This window comes from Calidris pugnax, unplaced genomic scaffold (genome assembly GCF_001431845.1).
Source record: "Calidris pugnax isolate Ruff unplaced genomic scaffold, ASM143184v1 scaffold13, whole genome shotgun sequence".
In the NCBI taxonomy this organism is placed as follows: domain Eukaryota; kingdom Metazoa; phylum Chordata; class Aves; order Charadriiformes; family Scolopacidae; genus Calidris; species Calidris pugnax.
This window is the reverse complement of record NW_015090810.1, coordinates 16,990,707-17,015,163: the sequence shown is the minus strand read 5'-3', so window position 1 is coordinate 17,015,163 and position 24,457 is coordinate 16,990,707. Positions and strand designations below refer to the sequence as shown.

At 39.5% G+C, this 24,457-nt stretch overlaps 1 protein-coding gene across 4 annotated transcripts in view; it reads right to left on the bottom strand.

Annotated features, from left to right (window-relative positions):
- Window positions 1-24,457, bottom strand: part of SPIRE1 (spire-type actin nucleation factor 1) — a 129,690-nt gene that overhangs the window by 26,315 nt on the left and 78,918 nt on the right. For 2 of the 4 annotated variants that reach the window (XM_014938561.1, XM_014938564.1), the window contains exons 4-9: window positions 23,365-23,490; window positions 13,071-13,154; window positions 11,825-11,989; window positions 6,291-6,377; window positions 5,784-5,913; window positions 1,555-1,596 (exon numbers count right to left, since the gene is read on the bottom strand). In XM_014938561.1, coding sequence (XP_014794047.1) covers window positions 1,555-1,596; window positions 5,784-5,913; window positions 6,291-6,377; window positions 11,825-11,989; window positions 13,071-13,154; window positions 23,365-23,490 — 634 coding nt within the window. The remainder of the gene's footprint in view (window positions 1-1,554; window positions 1,597-5,783; window positions 5,914-6,290; window positions 6,378-11,824; window positions 11,990-13,070; window positions 13,155-23,364; window positions 23,491-24,457) is intronic. The other 2 variants (XM_014938562.1, XM_014938565.1) reach the window with 1 other exon arrangement.

Below are 24,457 nucleotides of genomic sequence, written 5' to 3'. Positions count from 1 at the left end.
GGAGAGCCTGTTCCTTCCTCCCATCCACCCAGGCTCATCATCTGCCCTCAGCCAGCTCTCTGATCATCTGATCAGATAGTAAGCAGGTTTAAATCACCAGAAGAGCAGAAAACCAACCTGGTAAAAAAAATAAAAGCGTTTTTTTGGTGGGTTACGTGAGTTTAACCAGGTAATCTTGTGAATAAATGAGCAAGGCTGGCACAGAGGAGGAGGGGGAATCACATCCTTAGAGAGGAGCTTGGGGAGGAGGGGGAGAAGCAAGAGCCCCTCCTCACCTCCTGAGAGTGGCAAGCTGTTCACCTGAGGCCACGTTCACAGAGAGGTCACTTGTGAACTTTGCTCCCATATTACAAAACTATTGTATTTTTTACATGATGGTAATCAAAAAACTTCTACATGGTCTTTCTAATTCACAATATGGTAGCATTTCAGTCAGATGATGCCTTTCTACAGGGAAAATAGCCATATGAGGCCAAAGGGTGCATGGAGAAACAGAGGAGGAAAACTTTGCAAAAGTCCCAGATGAGGTGCTTCTACATGCAACTGGAAGGAATATACAGCTGCTGTTGCTTCTTCACAAAATGAGAGCATGGATTTATTTGGAGACTGTTTTTCTTAGTCACCTAGGGGAAATTAGGTAAGAGCTAGCATAAGAGCTATCCTCAGCAGACAAACCTTTGAGGCTGATACAGAATATTTCCAGCATCAATGATGGAGTCTTTTGGGCCTGAGCATGCTGGAAAGTTAGTGCATGAGGGAGGAATGAATTTATTTTCTGGCTAGTAGGCACAAACTCTCTCTGACATTGCTGTCTCTGAAGTAGAACATGTTCATACAGTCACTGAACATCCTAACTAATGGTCCACCAAGAGGGACCTTTACATTTTATATTAGATAGTTGATGAAGGATCAGCTACTGAATTCTCTGTATCAGCTATCAGCAACAAATCTTACCAATTTATTTTGCTAACCAGTAAAGAAGGAAGGTTTAGCCTCTTTCAAGTGCATGTCTTTGATTTCACAACTCACAAAGCGTTTATAGTAAAGACAGTAGAATTGTCAGATCCTTCCTAGATTAGCATTCATAGGTGTATTTCATTAAATCTAGAAAGGTAGATGAGTTCAAAACTAGTTTTTGGATTTTTATGAGAAATTAAGTACTGCAAAAATGGGCTAGTCAAAAAGTGAGTGCAAAGACACAAAGGTCAGATTAAAATATAAGTAAATCAGACTTGAAGGTGATACTGTATTCTGCAATCCTTTTTAGAGTTTGGAATAGCTCTGGGGCACCTTATTTTGTTTTGTTTTGGTTTTTTTAACAGACTTCCAGCACTCTATTTCAGGTTAAATACAGTTGTTTCCTATACCTAGGCATCCTTTTGTGGCAAGGGAAATGTAGGTATTAATAAGTAATTAATCTTAATTTTCATTTTCACTGACCATATCTTGGAAGAATCCCTTCAAGTTTCTTTCTTAAATGGGAGTTCAACAAACAGATGGAACAAATTTCACAATAAGCACAATAACCACGTCAGGTGTTGTTGCACCTTTTACCTGACAAGTCAAAACTGTAAGACATGCTAAGTGGCCGCATTGCTGTAAAAAAGAAACAAAAACAACAAAAAGAAAACGATTCAGCTATTAGAAAACCAGAGGGGCAATGAAACCAAAAGATTAACTCCACTTGAGACATTTTGGATTCTCTTGCCTAAATCCAAAATGTGTCAGACATACTATTGCTTTACTGTAGTAAAGCTCAGAGTCTGAAAACTACAGTAGCATAAATGGGGCTTACAAACAGAGCAATTATAAATATATTTGTACAGTTGTCGAATGAGGTCTTTGGAATTCAATAAATAAAATATCAAAACAAGAGGCAATTATCTTAAAAATGGAATATTTTCAATTAAAATGAACAAAAGAAAGGGGAGAGGGAAAAGAGAGAGAGGAGAGAGAGAAAGGTGAAAAAAATAGGAAAGTACAAAGCCACATTTCACACAAGTTTCAGTGACCTGAAATAAAGATATTTCTAATTTTTTTAAGCATAATCTCCAATGATTATAATTAAACTAATAAAGAGAGACACTCAAGCTAAGCTTGACCAGTAGTTTCCTTGAAGAGGATGGAAAAAAAGGCTGAACACAGTGAGAATTGTGCTGATTTTCTTTTTAAAAACCTTAGGTGAACTTAGCCTTTAAAATGTATCCATAACATTATCCTCTTCTTTCTGGGCCTCTGACCATTTTATTCCTAGAAGAAAGTGGTCACATGTTCTTCATTTCTGGAAAGGCCTATGCATATTTTCCATTAAACAGTGTAATTCAGGGAGTAGACACTCAAAATATTTCTCAACTGAAAAGAAAATGTCAATGTTCTAATCCAAATTAGCAGGCCAAGCCCAGCAACAAGAATGTATAAGAATGCATCAAAATGGACATCAACTTATCTGTCTTACTTGACAGGTGCTAAACATGCACGTTGGTATGAAAGGGCCCGTCGGCCACACGTACCCCTGCATTAAAAGATATTTAAAAAAAGGTTGTGCTGGGACAAGTTTTGCTCATGAGAAGAAATCTATGTGGTGAACGCAGTAGGTGGCTGACTCAGAGCCAAATTTGGGAGTCAGGGTATCTTTCCTGTAGTTCATTAACTAGACAACATCAGCCACAGATACCAGCTACAGTAGAACAGTATCTAAATCCCTGTCCAAACTCAGCATAAAGGCAAACACATTTTAAAGCATAAGGGCGTTTATCACCTAATGCTGATTCTTAACTGAAGGCTGATAAAACACGCACATGAAACAGTTTCATCCAAGGTCCATTAGCTCAACTTGCTTGAGTCACAAATCCATGCCGTTAATTAAAAGGACATGTACCTCAAGGCTGTGTTTGTCTCGATAGCTTACTCCCATGATTTTATGAGGTCATTTGAAAGCTCACTCCAATTCCTCTACTCAAACCTCTCCCTCTGTGAGAAGAAGAGCTACCGAGATTAAATCAACATTTCCAAAGAAGCTACAGATTGTGGCCAGCCACAGGTTGGCTTTTCTCAGCGGCAGCTCAGGGTAGAGAAGACCGTACCTGCATGCGTGTGTCGTGCAGAGCAGAGGGAGGCTGTGGCCTGTGGCCGCTGGGACACACATGCCATAGGTCCACCCATATCACAGAGAAGGAACTGCAAGAGCACAGCCCCCCCCCACCCCAATAGTTCTGTGCTTGACTGTTGTACACTCCACAAGAGGCAGTAACTCTGGGACATGTGCAATGCACCTTATACTCCCAAATAGTTCACTCTAACACTCTTTTTTTTTTTTTTCTTTTTAATAGCAACAAATATTTCTGTCCAGGTGCTGCAAGTGGCCCACATGGTGTTTCTACTTAGCTTTATAACGCTTAAACCTTATTGCCTTACATGTTGTCACATTAAATTACACTAATTGGTCATCTAAACTATAGTGCAGATTTATTTGTGCCATACTGAATGTCACCAGCATGACCCAAAAGAAGCTGCATCAAAAGAAGTGTGGCCAGCAGGTTGAGGGAGGGGATTCTGCCTCTTTACTCTGCTCTGGTGAGACCCCACCTGCAGTAACGTGTCCAGCTATGGAGACTCCAACATAAGAAGGACATGGAACTGTTGAAGCAAGTCCAGAAGAGGGCCACAAAAAGGATCAGAGGGCTGGAGCACCTCTCCTATGAGGACAGGCTGAGAGAGTAAGAGAAGGCTCTGGGCAGACCTTACAGCAGCCTTCCAGTACTTGAAGGGGGCCTACAGGACAGACAGGGACAAAGGTTTTAACAGGGCCTGTTGCAACAGGACAAGGGCTAATCACTTTAAACTGAAAGAGGGAAGATTTAGACTAGATATATGGAAGAAATTTTTTACAATGAAGGTGATGAAACACTGGCTCAGGTTGCCCAGAGGGGTGGTAGATGCCCCATCCCTGGAAACATTCAAGGTCAGGTTGGATGGGGCTCTGAGCAACCTCATGTAGTTGAAGATGTCCCTGCTCATTGCAGGGTGGGTTGGACTAGATGACCTCTAAAGGTCCCTTCTAACCCAAACCGTTCTATGATTCCATTCCCAATTCTGCACAAACACATTTTACTCTAAAAGAAACTTTGGGCATAAGAATCATTTCAATGTGAGAAAGAAAAAAACCTCATATTTAAACATAAGGAAAAATTATGTTCAAGGCCTTTGCTCTTTTTTCTTCTTCATGCCAGCAGCAAATAAACACCTGGGAAATAAAACTTGCATGCATCCCTTTTTACACCTCCAGTAATATGGCATTTAATCCAAACGATTCACAGGACTGAAGCAGAATTACCACAGCTCCAAAACTCAAAAATTTAATTATTTAACAAAGAATTAAGAATTGGTGCGAGACAGACATCCCTTATTGGAAGCCAAGCACTGAAATCAGCCCAGGAAGTCCTAGCCAGTAATACTCCAAAATTTAACATTGTTTTTAGAAACTGTTTACTAAATGGGCTTGATGTCATTTATATAATTTAGAAATTGTAAAGATCCATTAGATCAAATTTGCTTCCCCTGAGAGGACGTGATGCTGCCCTGAGTTCCCAGATGGAGAACAAGTAAAATACAGAAAATGAATGTCTGAAAGAAAAGTAAGGAATTGTTCCACGGTTTTACAAGCTTCCTACATTTGGAAAAATATCTAGGCCTATTAGAAACATTAACTGACACAACAGGCATAAACTGAATCCCAACTAGAAACTGGAAGGCTGAAAGTAACAATATTCAAAACACCATGCTTTTAAAAATGCAGCCAAGCCTTCACCAAACTCTACCGAGCACTTCAAAAACAATGCAACAAAGCAAGCCTGATGAAATTGTTTATCTCTGCAGACAATGGGTTGTCACAACCCACTTGAATCTGGACCACTGCCTTTAAGCACAGCTGGCAAGCACAAATATTTTGCAAAAAAGCAGCGACAGAGAGTACATATGTGAATTATTTCATGCTTTTCAGCCATAAAATGCCACATTTTCCCTTCAATAGTCCAGCTAGCTCAGTTTTTCTGCTACCGTGTTCTTGAGGAAACGTAAGTCACAATGTAAGACTGTATTTGTCATGCTTTTGTCATCAGAACCATTGAACTAGTGCACACTGGTGATTGTTGGAAAGCATAGTATTTGTGTAATTTTGTAGTGGGTTGTTGAATATACACTGCAGAAATGAAATGCTCTGCCGTGCAAGTCAGAATTATGTGCCCATGGAAAATATATACAGACACATATTCCATAACTTAGAAAATGAAGCAAAGATTTAGATTCAAAATAGAAGCAAAACGATTCAGCAAATAAAATAAAAGTAAATTGTAAATTAAAATAAGGAAATTGATGATGTTAACAACAGGAAAAAAAGATAATAAAATTAATTAAAAACAGACATGTAAAGAATCCTTGCAATATGTAAGGAATATTGCATGGGTGAGAAGCAATATCCATTCCATTCTGAGCAAATCTATAATTAACTGTCATGTGCAACAAGCAATAGAATGCCATTAAATTTATCTACTATTTACATAAAAACATTAAGCAAATCAAGCTGAGCCATACAGTACCTCCTTTTAAAAAATAACTTAGCCCAAAGACTGCATAGCCCTAGAAAAGCCTGTAGGTTCCTTCTTCTTCTGAAGGGATGAGAACAATTTTATCTTCAGTGACATCTGCACAGACATCACAAATATTGCTGCACCTTACGTGGGAAGTTTTCTGTGGAAGCTGCTGGTAAAAACTAGCAATGTGCTTACCCAGCCTGCTACGCCTTATCTCATCAGGTGAAACCGGACGTAACTTCCTCTCTGCCTTGATTTCCTCCAGTATCCTTTCATGAAGGCTGCGTGGCCGTGGTGGGGTTGGTTTCAGTTTTCTTGCCGAGGCCTTGGGATGTAAAGATAGTCATATTTACAGAAAACAGTGCTTCCTTGAAAGTAGGTTTTACGCTTCTTTGCAAAAGAACATGGAATGTTGTGACATGATTTTACATGGACTCAATTGTAAAACCTGCAAAAGAGGACTGTATTTTTCCCCAGTTCATTATGATTTCCCAGAGATGAGGGGCTGCTGGTAATAACAGCTAATAATTGATAGGTGCAAGACATTATACATAGTTCTTTAAGAGACCACATTCTATATACAGAGCACAGTACTTTTGAAAGCCCATGTCAGAAAACGCAATATTTAACATACTCTCTGGACACAAACATGCTTTAAAAAGCCCCATTTGTGTTAGGAATGAAGCCCCCTGGATTACATACAGGATTTAATGGAGGTCGCGATCGGATGAAATCCAGGATTATTTCATGGGCACTCTTTTTTAATCGAGGTGGAATGTCACCGTTGACCTGGAAAGGAGAAAGAGAAATACATATTTCCATGTTTTGCATTCATATTCATGTAGATGATGAGATCAATAGAAAACTCATCACAAGCCTGACAGAGCTTGCAGTGTTCTGACACCCGCACCAGACATAAAACCCCACCACTCCTGAGCAGAGGAACAATCCAGACGCAGAGCACAGGCAAGTACAAATAGAGATAGCAGCTTTTCTGCTTTGCAGATAGCTGCAGAATAACCACAACTGCCACAGCTTTAATCAGCTATAGTTCAGATTTTGAAATGATCAAAGACTGTATCTTGCTTGGAGAAAAAGTTGCCAACACCATTTTTAAGAACAACTATTTGAACTGTGTCTTACTGCCAACCATCACACAGTCTCTACTACTCTTTCCCTAGCTTCTGAGAAAACATAGATTCTCTTTAAGGCCCCAGTGTTCTTGATCTCCCAAGCACTGATGCAAAAGCAAAGCTAGATCTCGCACAATCACCACTAATTTTCTTGTAGCAATGGATGAAAAATATGTTCCCCCTTGGTTTTTTGTCTTTACCACCTGCCTCTGCTGCTCTGGCCATGAAGAGGTGCCCTTGTGTGTAAATCCCAGCAGAAGGAGAGGGAAGCCCTGACCTACCTCTTTCATGGCTATCTCTTCCCCTGCACTTTTAAGATTACTCAAGTGTAAAACCAAGTTTGTTAATATGTCTAGAAAGTAAATCACTAGAATGCCATGGCATGCCGTTGGAAATACAGGAAGACCATTTCTTTGCTATAAATCACATATTTCTATAGAAAAGGGGCTGGCTGAGGGTTGTTTGCTTGTTTGGATGGTTTTCTCCAGAGACATACATTTCTTTCTCTGATACCTCATCTAGACGTAAGACCATATACAAGACATCACAGGAAAGAGTCAGCAATTCACTTACATGTCCAGGATATAAAAGAAGGCAATGAAATTTTTGTTACCATCTGAAGAATTTATAAATTGTAAGTTGGGAATAAGTGTACAGATTTGCTTAAAAAAAATCCACCTGTCAGGTTCAGTCTTCATACAGCACAGTGCCCAAACACACCGTCAGAGATGAGAGCATCCTACACCACGCGTCCTATTAGTACCTTCTATTACTAGACAGTAGTTGGCTACCAGCCCTCTCCTCCAATTTGACAGAAATTCCCGTGACACTATACTTCTTAGACTGAGTGTCCCAAATTTCAGCACTTAAAAAATATTTTTCTTTTTCTTTTTTATGGGTCAGTTGGCTCATTTTTCTTTGGGAGACTCTATTCGTACAACATCTGTAGCCAGAAATATATGTAAAGACACAGCTCTGGTTTGTCAAATCACATGGACTTTTGCTAACCAGAAGGAATGAGTTTAAATGCCCATAAAGTCACCTGAATATGATCCCCAATTGAACCTCAGTAATGCCATGCAGCTTCCATAGAAGCTCTGCTCACCTCAGACATGCGCTGTTTCCAGGCTGAGGCAGAGCAACAGCCTCCCAGAGAAAGTTAATCCCTTCCCTGATATGGGAGGAGATGCAGAGTCCCTCCTGGGCAACATTTCATCGTTTTCCCAGGGACTCTTTCTGGAAGTATCCTACCCAAGACATGGTCCAAACTCTAATTGTGCCTCCTACCCCACCTCCTTAGCTTCCTTAGAGTGAATTTCATATACCTTGGCAGAGAATACCGAGCTGCTAAACTCTGCAATGTGCATCACCTTCCTAAAAATAGTGCAGAAAAAAACACTAAAATTGAAAAGGTTTATATTAAACGGTGATTTGACATTTTATGATGAGGAGAATATTATTTTAAGTGGTGTGATTGATTTCTTCTGTTTAAAGGCTGAGCAATTTTTTGAGGCCAGCATGCTTTGCAAGATTGTTAATGAGATGAGAAGTCTCTCTTCCTTGAGTTTCTGTTCATCAGATGTCAAAGCTGATAGCTGAAGTTGAGTGTTATTACCATCAGAACAGCCATTTTGTAAACTGATATTCTCCCTTCCAGCCTTGGGGAACAACCCTCTGCATGTCAATTGGAAATAAATAATACATGGCTCTGAGCCTTTCACCTCAGGGCACTCTACGCCCTGACTTAATGCCACCAGGGTATAATTAGTATCAGTATTCCCATTTGATTGGAAAAGGAGAAGCGTAAGATTTGCTTAAGTGATTTTCCACAGGATACACGGGGAGCTGGTGGCAAAGCAAGTGGATGTTTCGCAGACAAGAAGCCAAGAGCAGGAGCCCTGGTGGCAGAACCACCTACCTTCTCATACACAGCACCCAGGCAAGACACTGAAGGAAAGCTGCTCTGTGCACACTAGATCTATTTCTTTACTCAAAATAACTCTCTCTGTAATGAGCAATTTCACGTGCATCTTTTTTTAATTAATTAAAATTCATGGCTCTTGATTAAAGTCTAAATCAGAAAAATATTGCACAGATGCAGCCATGATACATACAGGGGAAAAAAAACAACCAACAAAATTATCTTACTTTTTTTTTTCACATACCAGATTGGCCCCATCTGCAAACTAGTATTGAAATAAATACCTCAAAACACTGTAAAACTAGCCAAAGTCTTCACGTGTGTAAAATGGCTTTTGTACAGCAGTATGCATTAAAACTGGCATTGTATGGAAAGCACAACCAATGATTATAAAAATCAACCAGAAATTCAGAGATCTAAACACCTAAAGCACAGAAAAATTACCATGTAATCATCTACTCACGCACAACCTGCTACCATCACATTTTAATATATAAATATGGATTTGCAGTTAAAAAAATAACTGCAAATGGTACTTAGTAACCTTTGGCTGAAGCCGGAGCTTTAAAAATGGTGATCCCAAACAAGAAGTACGTTGCACGTGACTTTCACTTATCACTGACATTTAATGATCTCAGCCATTTATTTGTATCACTTTAAAAGGCGACACCATTAAGTAAGGGAGTGCTACCTCTAAACAATTTCCTAATTCTACTCAGAGTACTGAACAGTCAGGGACAGATCAAGCTACGCTTTTAAACACAGCATTATATTAACAAAAAGAACAGTAAAGACTTCATGCTGCATCTCATTTATTTAAAAAAATTACTTAACCTCTAGTTATCATTAGTAGCATATGCACTTTCACGAGTACCAAGTCTGAAAATACTACCTATAAACTTAAAGCCAAAATTGATTTTAATAAATATTTTGTCAAACATCTGTTTTGACTGATAGAAACATAACCCATCTTTCTCAGGCTAGCTTAAAATTCAGATTTAGGATTCTTGTCCTTTTCTCCTCTTCTCAAGAACTACGGCAGTTTTCTCTGATGGGAGTACATATAATCAGATTTGACCCATAATGGTCAGCTAAAAGATGATGTATTTATGTGATCTAACTAAACTTGTAATTCTATATGAATCCTTCAGGCTCCACACATTTCATGTCAGGCTACACTCTTATTATTGTGCATGCTTTGCACATTCTTCACGCAGACCCTGCAGCAGAATCCAAGTTACCAAATTTAAGGTTTCTAATAAGAAAGAAGTTATTTTTCAAACACAATGTCATTAGCAGTTGTCAGACTAAGCTGGTAATTGCATCACAGACAGCCCTACAGGTCCTGTACCTGCAGCTGATTGTAACGCCAATTCATGTTTATGCCCAGAGGTCGCTTTGGACAATCCACCCAGTAGACAAGATAGCAGGATAAAAATAGATGCTTGCAGGGATTTTGCATACAGCGGGAATCTGGATGAGCAGAGGAGCAGCTGTGCCTCCAAGATCTACCATATAATGAAGAAAATCTCCTCTGAAGAGGCAGGAGCTTGCTCAGCAGATGAATTAAAGGCTAGTCTGACAAAAGCAAAATTAGGTGACCCAGGGGTTCCCATTCAAACAAAACTACTATACTGATTGCATACAGTAATCATGGTCCTGAGGGGACTGTTCCTCTTTCGCAGTGGGTAGTGGGAACACTTAGCACAGTTCTCTCAATTGTTAGCAGAAAGACAGATAACATCATTACCTGCGTATGTATTTTAACCCTATTGATTGAACATTTAAGTGGCATCTGCTGCAGAAAATAAATACAATCTGATAGTCTAAATCCAGATCTTGATTAGGAAAGTACTTTCAGCTCATACATAAAAGGCATTTATATTTGTAAGAGAACTCATTTATTTGCTCCCCATGTAGTCGTTCCAATTTTTTTCCTCCTCTATTCTTTTTTCTAATGATCCCTGATAGAACAAACTAAATGCTTTCTGCGTCTCTCATCTTCTCCCCACCCCCATCTCTGAATTTTTCGGGTGGAATCACGGCTTTCTCACTAACAAAAGTTGTGTGAGGCTTTGTCAGGAAAGCAAATAGATTTGAACACTGAATATCCTAAGACAATGCTTCCACTGTAACTAACAACAGGCAAAGATAAGTAATTGCAAGGTATAAATATTGACAATGACCAAATACATGCCCCTGACAAAGGGGTTAAAATGTCCTACTAGGGATAAGGAGCCCTTTACATCAGATGTTAACTTATCAGGAAGAACATCTTAATGTTGAACACAATATAAACCATAAAGAAAGAAAGATCAGGGCAGCACCAGTAAATATCAAATGGCTTCTGATAAAAAGAGAGCCTCAAGTCAATCTTACATGCACCTTTATGAGTATCTCCGAGGAGGAGACCCATCAGCATTCTTCAGTTTGCTTTGGCACATTGTTTTGACTTGAAAGTAGCAATAGGATATGCTGAAAATTATTAAGCTCAGCTTCTTCAGAGTGAAGATTTAAAATTTTTACCTATAGTATTCCTTGAAAATTCATAACAGGTCATGGTAATCTAAGTTTTCACAAACACTGTGATATAAGTAGTAGGCAATACTCTCAGTCTCTCCTCATAAGGGAGATGCTCCAATCCCTGAATCATCTTTGTAGCCCTACGCTGGACTCTTTCTAGTAGTTCCCTGTCCCTCTTGAACTGGGGAGCCCAGAACTGGACACAGTACTCCTGTCACAGTATCACTCATGTAAAAACATGCTAGCACTTCACATTCTGGAATTCCCGAAATTATGTTGTAACTCAAGATAAATGTTCTCCCCAATCAGAAAAGCCTAAAACACCCTCTCAGTGGAAAGCAGGACAGGGCTTTTGATATGACTCTTAAGGTTATCATAAAACCAAGTCATTTATTCAAGCATATGATATGTGGGTATGTCTCTCATAATTTTAAATGCCTGCCATATGGAAAACAAAATACACAACTTTTGTTGGTTTCATGATTTTTCCCTCAATGTACTATGGAAATTTAAGATGCCATATAAAAACCATGAACATTACTATCTACATGAAATAATAATTTTAAGGTTCTCAGAAAAAAAAAGAGAAGAAAAGAAGAACATAAAAAAGAAAAAGAACATTTTAGATTTGACAAATTCCAGCGATTCTCTTGACTTACCATGACCTTCCTTAAGGTATAGCGTTTGGATCTAATATCATCCATCAGCATTTCATAGGGTGTGAGCTGATATTCTATTGGGAGTGGGTTGTACTGACGCTCTTGAACCTTCTTAAGTTTAACACCATTCCGTAAATCTCTCATCACCTGTACCCAAAAACGAGCCTGAAGAGAAAAGAGAGGGAAATTTTATTTGATACGTTATCCTTGAATACCACCTCAGATTAAATCAAAGTTGTTCATTCCCCTTTCAGGACACCACCAAATACGTACAGCTGTACTATTTTATTTTTAACACATCAACCAAAACCCATTTCATTTTATATAAGCCTATTTTTAACTCTCATGCACGTAACAAAACTTTCTTGCAACTCAGCAGGACTGCAGAGTTTCACCTCAAGTGATGTTAAACTCTAAGACAACATAAAAAAAGGATTTTAAATCCTCATACCATACATCTATATTTCTATTTCAAGTATGCTGCACTCATGTCAGGAAAGTTACCAGAGTTATAGCTAATACGATGTTAATTAAAACAGTGACTGAATCCAAAACTTTATTTCCTTAGGTCCAGAACGTTCTTGCAAAATTTCGCAGCAGTTGTTCTTCAAATAGAAATTTTGGAATGGACTCCAAATCCTAAGCTCTAGCAATATCCTCTCAAAAGTCAACTTCCCTTTTGCTCTTTCCTGTAAGAGCACCACACACTAACACCTCCCTCTCATTTTCTGGGCAGTGAGAATGGGTGGAGAGGAGGAAGAACAGGTGGTGGACAGAAGACTGGGAGATCAAAATCAAGTACTTTTAAGAACCTCATAATATTTCCCCATGAACTGGCAAGAACAGTAAGTAGAAAATAAAAGAAGCTACATTCTGTTACGAGTTTATCTGTAATAATTCACCATTTGAGAGACTCAGCTGGTGGCTCTGCCTACTGCCTGGCTGCGCCTTTGAAGGGCAGTCAGCGTGATAGTTGTCTAAATGTCCAGTCTTTTCAAATTGCAAAAGCTTCTCCAAGAAAACTATCTAAAGAAAAAATTGTAATGCTTGGATAACTGTATTGTTTCATCTCTCTGCAAAGGAAGGTTGAGACTCCATTTGATTCTAATTTGTCATGAGTTACCATTAATTCATATGTTAAAAAAACCAGACACTGGTTTTAACATGAAACAACTTTAGCTAAGTATTCTAAAGAAATATGAACAACTAGTAATGATGCTGAATCACTATTCCATTGTTGTCTTACCCAGTCGGCATTTTTTAATTCATCAAGATCTGTGCTGGATTCATCACTTGCCCCTTTGTCCATTTCTTGAATCTTCTTCAGATTCTGCCAATGAAAAGAAAATGAGTCAATAAGTGAATGATGACAGTAAAACTGAAGCTTAATTTTTGACATCTGTTGAATTATGCTGTTTGGGTGTTCTACTGAATGTTTTATGACTTGAATAGTAATACTGTAAAAGTAACCTGAAATACCATTTGAATGTATTTCTCCTAATTGAAAAGTAGACCTTCAATGCTGGGAAAAAAAAAATAAATCTTAAGTTTTGACTATGAAAGTACTTCAGATAAGAGCATGTCAAAGGAAAAAAATATACATAGAAATTTTAATATTTCTAAAATTGGACTTTGCACAGAAAAAAAACCCAGGTACCTAACAGATCTGTCAAGCTACAACACAGAAAATGCTACTGACTCGGTAAGGATAACATTCATAATAAAATTCCTCTTATGAATTGAATTCAAGAGAGCTCATTTTTGTAGGAGAAATTCCCAGAAAGTTAGTTGTGAGGAGAAACAAACTATGAGAAAACCTTTAAACTGAATAGTGACAGGCTTGCATATATGTTGAAATTAAGTACTCTGTATAACATGGTTCTAGATTCTGAAATAAAATCACGTAAGAAAGAGAAACAGATCTTTCAAAGGTAAAAACTGGTATTTATGAACAAGATCAGATCATGCAAATATGGAAAAGATTGTCTGCAAAGGGGCAAAAAAAACCTTTCATACTAACAAAAATATGAAAAATGATTAAAAGTTACAGCAGACCAAAGAATAGGAAAGCTTGCACACAAATGCAAGTGAAAGATTTAAAAGGCTGTGGCTTTACAGAAACAAACTTATACACATAAATAACTGCATACTCAAAATCCTATTTTTTTTATTTACTTCCGTACTGAAATGTTCTGGAATCAGCAATACCAACAACACTCAATTCCACTTTTTTCTAAGTACTCACTAGTGTATTCAAAATGGATAGTTAAATCCTCTGCTGTTTATTTTATGAGACTAAAGCACCAGGTGAGAGGCCTGACAGATGTATTTATTTATCAAAAATCTTTTTCTCACTCAAGCTCTTCCTTTGATGAAACTCAACAATCAGTCTCAATTTAGCTTTTGAGCTTCCCAGAGAACTTAAAAATAAGTGTATTTTGTTAATTTTTTTTTTTTTTTTCTTGGAAGTAGTTATTCCAAAACTGCCAGCGTTTCAGTGGAAGAAATGGGAGCACTGGAAGAGCACTTAACTTGCACGTTTAACAGGGTGCAAGTATCTACCAAACCTGGTTACAGAGATAGCACAAGTGAGTCAGCCACCACAGAGGTTTTGGAAAGAGAGCAGATGGGTTATTTATTGTCTTATTTAAGCAGGAAACGCACTTGGTTTCACATCAAAGAAGAAATACTACCATTGCCCTATAAAAACAAAATATATAATTTACAGGAGGACTCTTAAATCACCTACACTACAGAAGTAAATATATCATGGGACAATGTGGGAACGTTTTGGTGTGACTTGCAGTATCACCACAGGACACCCAGTTGGGAAAGAATGTCTTTATGGAAAATTGTGTTGATCCTGCCGCTGTGGTCAGCAGTCAGTCTGACACTTACAGGCAATCACCCTTTTCCAAGGGAAAAAAAAAAAGAAAAATGGAAAGAACGAGTAACATAAAGGCCTCGCGCATGTATTGTGCTGTCCAGGGTTTCTTCTTTTCTGTATCATATAGTTGCAGTAATCACTTCAAATACAGTATCTGTGGGCTGTAAATTACTTGCTTTCTTGCAGACTAATATTTATCGATAAACTGCAAAATATACAGTCATTCTGATACTTTCTCCTTTTCCTCTCTAATAAAAAGCTAACTTCAGTAAACAAGCTCACAACTGTCAGGTTGGCTCATCCTTTCCATACTGGAAGGTATACATTAATTTTTAAAAAATTAACATGTTCCAGCTGCTTAACCTTTACTTCGACTGTTCAACAAGATTTCCAGCAATTACCCCTTTCAGCAACTGCGTTCCCTACCATACAGTTTACTGGGCTAGTTTATGCCCAAAGGCTCATGCCTTTGACTGACATAAATATTCCATGAAGCTAAAAAGATTACAACCTGTTTTTCTTAAGAGCAGAAAATAAGACGGGAAAAAAAAAACCCCAAACCTGAAAAGCTGAAAGACCTTCCAAATAAGGCAACCATCTAATTAGTTTCTCTGGAACATAGCTAGAGGGGGAGTTTCTTCCCGAGAAAGCACAGGTGTAAGTGATGCTGGCTACACTGGAGAATTGCAAGAGGAAAACATGCCAGCCAAGAGGTAAGCCTCTCAAAGTGCAGTTTTATGATCCAAATGAGCTGATACAAGCACAGGCTACTGCCAAAGCCGGGCTCCTACTCTTGCCCATCCTGGGTCTTTTTAGTCTAGAGAAGAGAAGGCTGAAGGGGGATCAGATCAATGCTTATAAATACTTAAAGGGCGGGCGTCAAGAGGATGGGGCCAGTCTTTTTTCAGTGGTGCCCAGGAACAGGGCAAGAGGAAATGGGCACAAACTTGAATATAAGAAGTTCCACCTAAACATGAGGACGAACTTCTTTACTTTGAGAGTGGCAGAGCCCTGGAACAGGCTGCCCAGGGAGGTGGTGGAGTCTCCTTCTCTGGAGATGTTCAAAGCCCGCCTGGACAAGTTCCTGTGCAACCTGCTCTAGGTGGACCTGCTTTGGCAGGGGGGTTGGACTAGATGATCTCCAGAGGTCCCTTCCAACCCCATGTGATTCTGTGATTCTGATTCTGTGATCCTAGCCAAGTGCTCCAGCTCTTCCCCTCACAACAGCACAGACACACATTTCACTTCTTAGGGATAGTTTATTCCCCTTCCCAGCGCTTGGCTCAGACCCCTAAACTCAGCTCCCCATGTAATTAGTGGAGAACAGTAGAAAGGAAAGGAATTTCCACCACTGTAGAAGGTAGAAAGCTTTGGAGGACTGGGGAGAAAAAGAAACAGCAAGTGAGCAAGTGCTCTATCCTTCCAGCCAAAGCTTAGGAAGGTTTCTTTTAACTCTTCCCCACCTGTCAGGTGCTGCTTAGGAAGGAATAAATTCACTGTGACAAATGATTATGTTTAAACTTCTAGACTAAATGAAATATCACCATTTCCTTCCAGCAACCCCAGCCATGATCAGTGGGTTTCGCATCTGTTTCAGTCGTAAATTATGGAAACCAACACATTTACAATACAAGGGACCATTTGTCAGAACGTTACCGTGATCCAAAACCTGCGAGTAACCTCAGCTGCTGTAGCCACTAGTACTTACCCTTGGGACAATGGGTTAAGAAGAGCTATTACAGTATAATAAATACAGGGCCTAAGTGAGATTCCATTTCAGAAAGCAGAAACATCTTAAGAGGGTTTTCCTAAATGATGCGGGAACCTCAGACCCATACCACAGACCTGATTCACCTCCTACAGCCCAGGCGTTCCTTCAGGAAATCAGGGTTGGATGGGTAGGAAGCAAATGTTTCGACAGTGTGGCTTTTTAAAAATCATTACAGCATTTGGCCATTTAAAAAAAAAAAACACCTGCATTTTGTGACAACAGCTAGTCATATAAACACCAACCGCCTTCAAACGTCTTGCTGCACTATTAAAAGCAGGAGGTGGATTTGCTGCTGCCACGTGTCCCACGTCTGAGGAGCGCGCTCCCGGGCAGGAGGACAGATGGGAGTTGATGTAAGACACTTGTCAGCGCAGCGTCACAGACTCGCTCCCACCACGGGCTCTCTAAAATGCAACGTTTTCACGAAGATGGAATTCTTGGGAATCTACATCTGGACTTCGCCTTTCACCAATTGCTGAATAAAGCCTACTGCAGTTCTCAGGTTTTATGCTTAATTAGGAATCATTTGTTCACTGACACAAGTGATGATTACACTGTTATCTGTAAAATTTATAAAATATTCTAACATCTCTGGGCTCTATTTAAAAATGTATAACCTGCACATAGGGGAAAAACTGCTTTTATATATTTAGCTGTCCAACTTGGGTTCAATTTCCAGTCCCCATGCTGCTCACCGTAACTGCTTAAGGGGAGGCAAAAAAACCCCAAACCACACGCATGTCACACTTACTGAGTGAGGGTACCTGCATTGCTTAAGATAAAAAACCTCCACAGAAACAAACCAGTAGTCTTTTCCCTTATTAAAGCTCCTAAATTGAGGGATCAAACAAATCACGATGGGGCTGCAAGCCTGATGACAACACAGTTGCAAAAGTGGAGTTACTGGAAGCCTGGAAGTGCAGGCAAAAGTGAAGTTACGAACAGAAAAGTTTATAAATCCGTTTCTTTCTCCAGCTGTGCTTTCTGAAACTCCAAGCAGCAGGACATTTAACAACATTTACAGTCACGAGCCTATTAAAAGAAACTTGGCTAATGACCATATTTCCAAAATAAGTTAGCCATTAACATTGTTTAGGTACCTATTAACTACCTCTATTATCATATTTTGTACAAATAATACATCAGTATAGCGATGTTAAATGGAAAATAACACTTGACTTTTTTAATTAACTCTTTTCCAATTGAGACTTTGCATGGCATGAAACTAGGAAAAAAAAAAAGAAAGGAACAATTTCATTTCTACTTAATTAGAATTTGTATGTTTATATTTTCACACAGATCAGATTGAAATATACCCAGGCAGACTGAAAGAATTATGTTTTTACACCAGAAAGGACAGAAATGAAAGGTGACATGACTTAAAAGAGCACTACAAAGATGACAGATTGGGAGCCTTATCTTTATTCTACCAAAAACTTAATTACAAGGCATACTGTGGATAATGAAATTATGGACAAGTTTTTGATGAACACGGACTTTCACCACAATCAAAGATGTAGTCAATTACAAAAATATACAAAGTCTTAAATAGTTTGGAAGGAATATTAATCTTGATGCTTTAGGGTGTACATCAATCTCTAAATTTTTTTGAGGTGTGAGTTAAACCTACTGCTGCAGATTAGGACGCATCTGTCTACTGGACACTTCTTGTATTTTATGCTGGCCTGCATCACCTTGTGTCTTTTAGCAGCAGCTGTGCCAGTTGTGGAGTTTATCACCCACAGCCCACTCACAAATGCTCAGCTCTGCTACAGGCTGGCATCATCATTTGCTGGTACCACTCTAAGACTTGCAGAGTGGTTGACGTTGGAAGGGACCTCTGGAGGTCAGCTGGCCCAGCTTCCCTGCTCAAGCAGGGCCACCACGGGCCAGTTGCCCAGCACCATATGCAGGTGGCTTCTGACTAGCTGCAAGAATGGAGACTCCCCACCCTCCCTGGGCAACCTGTGCCACTGCTTGGTCACCCTCACAGTTAAAAAGTGTTTCCTGATGTTCAGAGGGAACATCCCGTGTTTCAGTGTGTGCCCATTGCCTCTGGTCCTGTCACTGGGCACCACTGAAAAGAGCCTCCTTTGCACCCTCCATTCAGGTATTTATAGATGTTGATAAGATCCCCCTGAGCCTTCTCTTCTCCAGGCTGAACAGTCCCAGGTCTCTCAGCCTCTCCTCATACATGAGATGCTCCGGTTCCTTCATCATTTTAGTGGCCCTTTGTTGGGCTCCTTCCAGTATGTCCATGTCCCCCTCATACTGGGGAGCCCAGAAAAGGACCCAGCACTCCAGCTGGGGTCTCACCAGTGCTGAGAAGAGGGGAAGGATCACCTCCCTTGACCTGCAGGCAATATTTCTCCTAATGCAGCCCAGGACACCATAAGGTGTCTTTGTGACAAGGGCACATTGCTGGCTCACTCAGCCATTAAGCACACGTGGACCATTAACTCCAGTAGAAGGCAAGACAGGGCAGTAACAGGGAGCTGAGGGAGGACTAGTGCAGATGTCCCCTCCTGGTGGATCCCTGACCTGATCCACAGCAACAATTTCTGCATTCCTACGCTTGCATACTCTCTCCCTGTCTCCCTCAGTCACACTCGATGATGTTTCTGAGCAATGTGTGTGACCTTTCCAGATACCCCACAGCAGGAACATTTGCTTTATATCCCATGGACATCACCTTTTTGTGCCTACAGTTCTGCCTATGGCTGCCAACAAATGGGATCTCAATGACTTTTGGATGATCCTGGAAAAAAAAAGAATCTTTTCTTTTACTTGAGGTCTATTTATAGCAGATATGCAAACTATCTTCCCCCTCATCAGACATGAATACGTTTCCTCCACGTTGTTGATCATTTTTCCACATACACAATCAAAATAAAAAAGGAAAAGAAAAGGAGAGATCCACTTTTTGTGGAATTTTCCTATTGGAATTTTAAAAGCTCACTGCTTGAGATGAGAGACAAGCTGTATTCCATTTTTGTCATCAGCTGTAAACACTTAAACAGCAGGACACAGAGTTAGTGGGTCTGACCCATCAAAAGACCACTTCTGGATGGTAGCAGACAGTACCCAGGGTTGGATCTGCAGGAGAGGCACTTTTCACAGAACCTGAACAGGATACAGATCCTGCCAGCAATCTGAAAAAACACCCCGGTAAACTTGCTAGAAAAATTTTACCTTGCAAAAAGATGCAAAGTTAGATCAGATTAGTTAATTTCAACCCTACCTTTGGAGTTGCTGCTGCTATTCCACAGAAACATGTATTTTGACTACTGTTACTCTATTATTATTTTTTTTTGCTATTGCAATAGTAGTATCACACCTTTCCCAGCTCTGGCTTGAGTCCTGCCCTGTGCATGCACTACATTAAATGTTTCATTCTCTTTAAGAATGGAAGTGCCATCTCCCTGTCTGCTAGTCAGCATTACTGCTGACCTTTCATACACAGGGAATCAGACTGGAAATAAACCCCACATGCCATCAAGTATGTGACAAAGTGCCTAAAACATTTTATTTGACATCCATTTAGATGATCTGAACAGCTCACTCATTGCTTCATCATTTCTGATTAATGCACTCACCCAAATGCATGCCAGTAAAACCCTTTGTGAAACTACGCTCCATTTGTTATATGACAGTGATGTCCACGTGATAGACTGGAGAGGACATGACTACTCAGTTTATATATTAGTAACAAAACATATTACAACCCCATAGGCCCACCCTTCCTGCCTCCTCACCTATCCCTCATGGAATCCCGTATCTTTGAAAATCCTGTCAATTTTTTATAGTGCCAAATCAAAAACACTATCACAGCAATATTTCTTCTGCCTCTTTCACAGTGTACTTCCCTTCTAAACCTATCTTGTGCTGCAGCACAAGATAGGTGACATTGAGTCCACTCCTAGCAAGTGAATTTCTGCAGCTAAGAATTCTCCCTCTTTCACTACAGTGAAGTTGGCTGTTTAAGCGCCTCCTGGGCAAAAACTATAAACTTCATATAGCTGGGAAACAGACACCCAGATGCCATCCAGCGGCCCTAGAAAGAATCCAAGAATTTTCAAAGTAATCTTTCTTCATAAGAAAGTTATTTAAGTCATTTAGAGGACTTTTTCCCCTTTTAGTGTTCTCAATTTCATTTTGATCTCACATCCACAACTTGTCTAGGTCTGAAGGATTCTAATGAAAGCTCTCCAAATAAAACTGTCAGTTTTGAGATAAACTAATAGTTTAAAATTCCTGGCGTCTTTAGTGTCACAAACACAACATTACACAGTATAGGGCTTTTAAAGATTGGAGGGTTTTTCCCAGTTATATGCCAATGCAGTCACTAAAAATTCATGACAGTAAAATGTCCTTATTGAAGTATTAAATGTTTCTCTCCTTTACACCCAATACTCATATGACAATAACAAAAGGAAAAGTTTATTGACTTGAACTGTATTTAACCATATTCCTCATTAATTAAGATTATTCTATGTATTTGCAAGAGACAAGAGCATATTAACAATACCACAGCTTTTACTGACACAAACTGGGTGTGATCATATGATTCCTGCTTGCCTCAAGTATAGACTATAGTGGTAATTTTAAAATGGTGTAACAAGATTTACTGCATTCCACCTTGTATTTTCTTCATACCTACTTTTTTCTTTGTACAGTACATTATTTTCAAAATTAAATATATTCCAAATCTATAGTTGGTTGGTTAAAAGCTATAAGCAAGGATCAAGTGCATCATAAAACAAAGTACTCAGTTTCCAGAAGCTGCTTGTAAGACGGTTTTCTCGGTCACTTCATGTATGCCTACTAGGGACTGACCCAGAGTGAAACGAAATCAAAAGATAAAAATTCTGGCCTTGGTTAGGTGCAGCAATAGAAGTCTTACTGATTTCAGTTGGGCCAAAATTCCATCTACAAGGATTACTTCCTTTGACCTAAATGTGCTTTGAATCAATCCCTAATAGCCTTTGAGAGGCAAATGGTTTCTTTCATTTGGGATTAACTCATAGTATGCTCTACAGTGTGATCAGATGTTGTTGGTTTTTTACATCCAATTACAAGGTGATTAAATAATTTGCAAATTCAAAACACCCCTCTACTTTTAAAATAAATTTTTAAAAAATTATTGTTAAGACTTAATTTTAAATGGTTATAAACCCCAATGTTTTAATTTGACATTGACAACAGAGGTGCCTTATTACTGCTTACTGTGGCCAAAATGTTCAAGAACTACTGGAAACACAATTTCTCTCTGAGCAGAAAGATGAACTCCAAAGGATCCTATCTTTGAGCCTCAACACAGACTCTGCAATAGCTGTTAATTGAGGTGCTTCCAGCACAGATGCCTCAATTAGTATATCCAGGGGTCAGAATACTAAGGAGCAGTCAAAAGCTGAGATGTGAAATTAATGCCGTCAAGGTTCAGGAGACAGATTTAGCACAGAGACACTTGTATCCTGTCTGCTCTCTGTATCAGGGGCATTGGATGCAGATGAACCGTAACACAGGCACTTCAGAAAACAAGTGGCTCTTTAGCCATGCTGACACTGTCCAAATTATCCTTGCATGATACTGCTTCAGTTTAAAAATTGCTTTCCGTTTGAGTAGGACTGGAGGAAAAGTGGTGGTGAAACTTGACCCTGACCAACAGAAAAACATCTCTCAAGGATTCTCCCCCTTGGATGGATGCATCTCAACCAGGAAGGAAAGACAGCACCAGTACCTTATGCCTCTGACTGGTTTGCATCTTTCACCACCAGTGTGAGGAGAAAAGCTCTCTTGTGCTGCTCGGAGGCTCAACTGACCCTTTAATGAGCTGATTCAGCTCATTAACCTGACAAGGAATGACTCCCTTTCTTTTTGTTTGGTATTTGCTGTGTTTGTTTCCTAGAACTAGACCAAGGAAAACAGTGGGAGCATGTGTGTGTGGGTGGAACAGCTCTGCCTCTGTCAGCAGCAAAATTTTTAGATCAGTCTGTAAAATCTTATCCTGTTTTTCAAAGGTACTGTAGCTCTGGACTTAAAAAAGAAAAGAAAATCCTTCAGGGATTTATGAAAAAGAAAAATTATAAAAGTGTTCTTACTTGACAAGTTGGCTTCAGTGAAGAAACCAGCTTTAAGAAGCCTGTTTCCTTTCCTGCCCTTCCCTTTATCCACTGGTTTTCCAATGTAACCAGCACTCCCACTGTGTTAATAAAATTGTTTATGGAGCCATTTTGCAGGCCAGATCACTGAAACTATCTTCATTAAAAATCATCCACCCACCCTCAAAGTTAGTCTTCAGCCAGACCATTTAATTGAAGTGGTTCCTAGGATGGCCTTTCAGTCAACAGTACCAGCCAAGCAGGCACTGAACATAAGCATCACAGGCAGAAATTTCTCTTAAGTTGACTCTGCTGTGAAGCCTATGTGACAGACAAGCCAATTACACACACATCAAAGGTAGGGGAAGCTGCTGACTGGGGACAAAATATGAGCAAGAAGAATCTCAGATAATTCTCAGCCAAAGACAAGGCATAAGAAGGATCTGAGGAACAAAAGGCAAAGCTCTGATGCCTCACAACATCCCTGAAACACCAGAGAAGGAATGGATGCATGTATGCAATGTGTAACCCTCCAAGAAAACCTTCTGGTTTACTCCCAAATAGACTAGTTGCAGTTAATAACAATTTCTATGAGATATCTATAAATGGTTACAGACCAAAGGAAAAAAAAAACCTCAGCTGTAGAACTGCTCTCCCTGAACACTACAGATAATGTCCTCGAGCATCTGACATCCACTGCTGGCTGGGTACAGAGTGATTTTGTAAGCCTAATTCACACAGTAATGAGCTCAAAAGCAGAGAACCTTCTCAGACTGCTTACCTCTTTTGCACTTTTAATTTTGGCCAAGAAAGTGTACAGTTCCATTGTTTCAGCAAACAGAGCCCGACATACTGCTTGATAGTGGTTCGGTGCCTCTGATCGGGTTGGCAGGTGGGCAGCACACAGCTAGAGAGAAAAATAAACAGCAGTATTAAAACAATGCCCCATTGCTTTCATTAAGGCTACAGAGCATGAGATAACATGAAAGGGAATGCAATAGGAATATTTATGGCACAAAAATCCAGGAGACTTCTAAGTTTTGGCGGAAATTGGGGTGTATTTTCTAAACCATCTGCTACCATTTATTTTATAAGAAGAGTTCTATAAGGACTGTAAAGGGGCTGGTTGACCATGTCCTGATAAACTCTGAAAGCCAAGACATTGCCCTTTCAGTAAAAAAAAGAAGAAAGATGATATAACTGTGAAGAGAGAAAAACGCAATCCTGCAGTATCAAATTTTGGGAAAACGTATTTAATTCAAACCAGCTTTGACACTGTAAGTGTTGTTCAGCTTCCTGTGAATGGAGATAACTGTGTCCCTGCCAATTTATGAAAGGATGAAAGGTGAAGCACAAAAAAAGTAAAGCGCAATCGTCAAGCTCAAACTCTGTTTTAATTTATTTCAAGCAGTACAAAGATTTTTAAAATCTGCAAGAGCCATGGGATCACAGTTTTACTGCTTCACCTCAGACATTCATGAGCATTTCCAGACACAGGCACAGCTGATGTAAAGAAATACTGATAAATGCTTTCATATATGCTAAACCTGCAACACCCTGCAAGCCGACTCAAGTCACTAATAATCCTTCACAACTACTGTTAAGCAGTAAGTCAGTCCAGCATTGCTTTTAGACTAAAATATTCAGCTCCCATTTCCGATGAGAAGTTTCACTGAAAACAGCCTTTATATCTCGAGTACAGAACCTGGATGGTCTGAGCAACACTACTGTAGAATAGCTCAGCACTGACACCAATTGTTGCAATATCTTTTTTTAACACTTCCTTTAAGTCAAATCTATCACCTGTAAGCATTCATCATGGAAATCTTGGCTGGAAATGGACTGAACAAAATAACATTTATAATTTGTTCCCT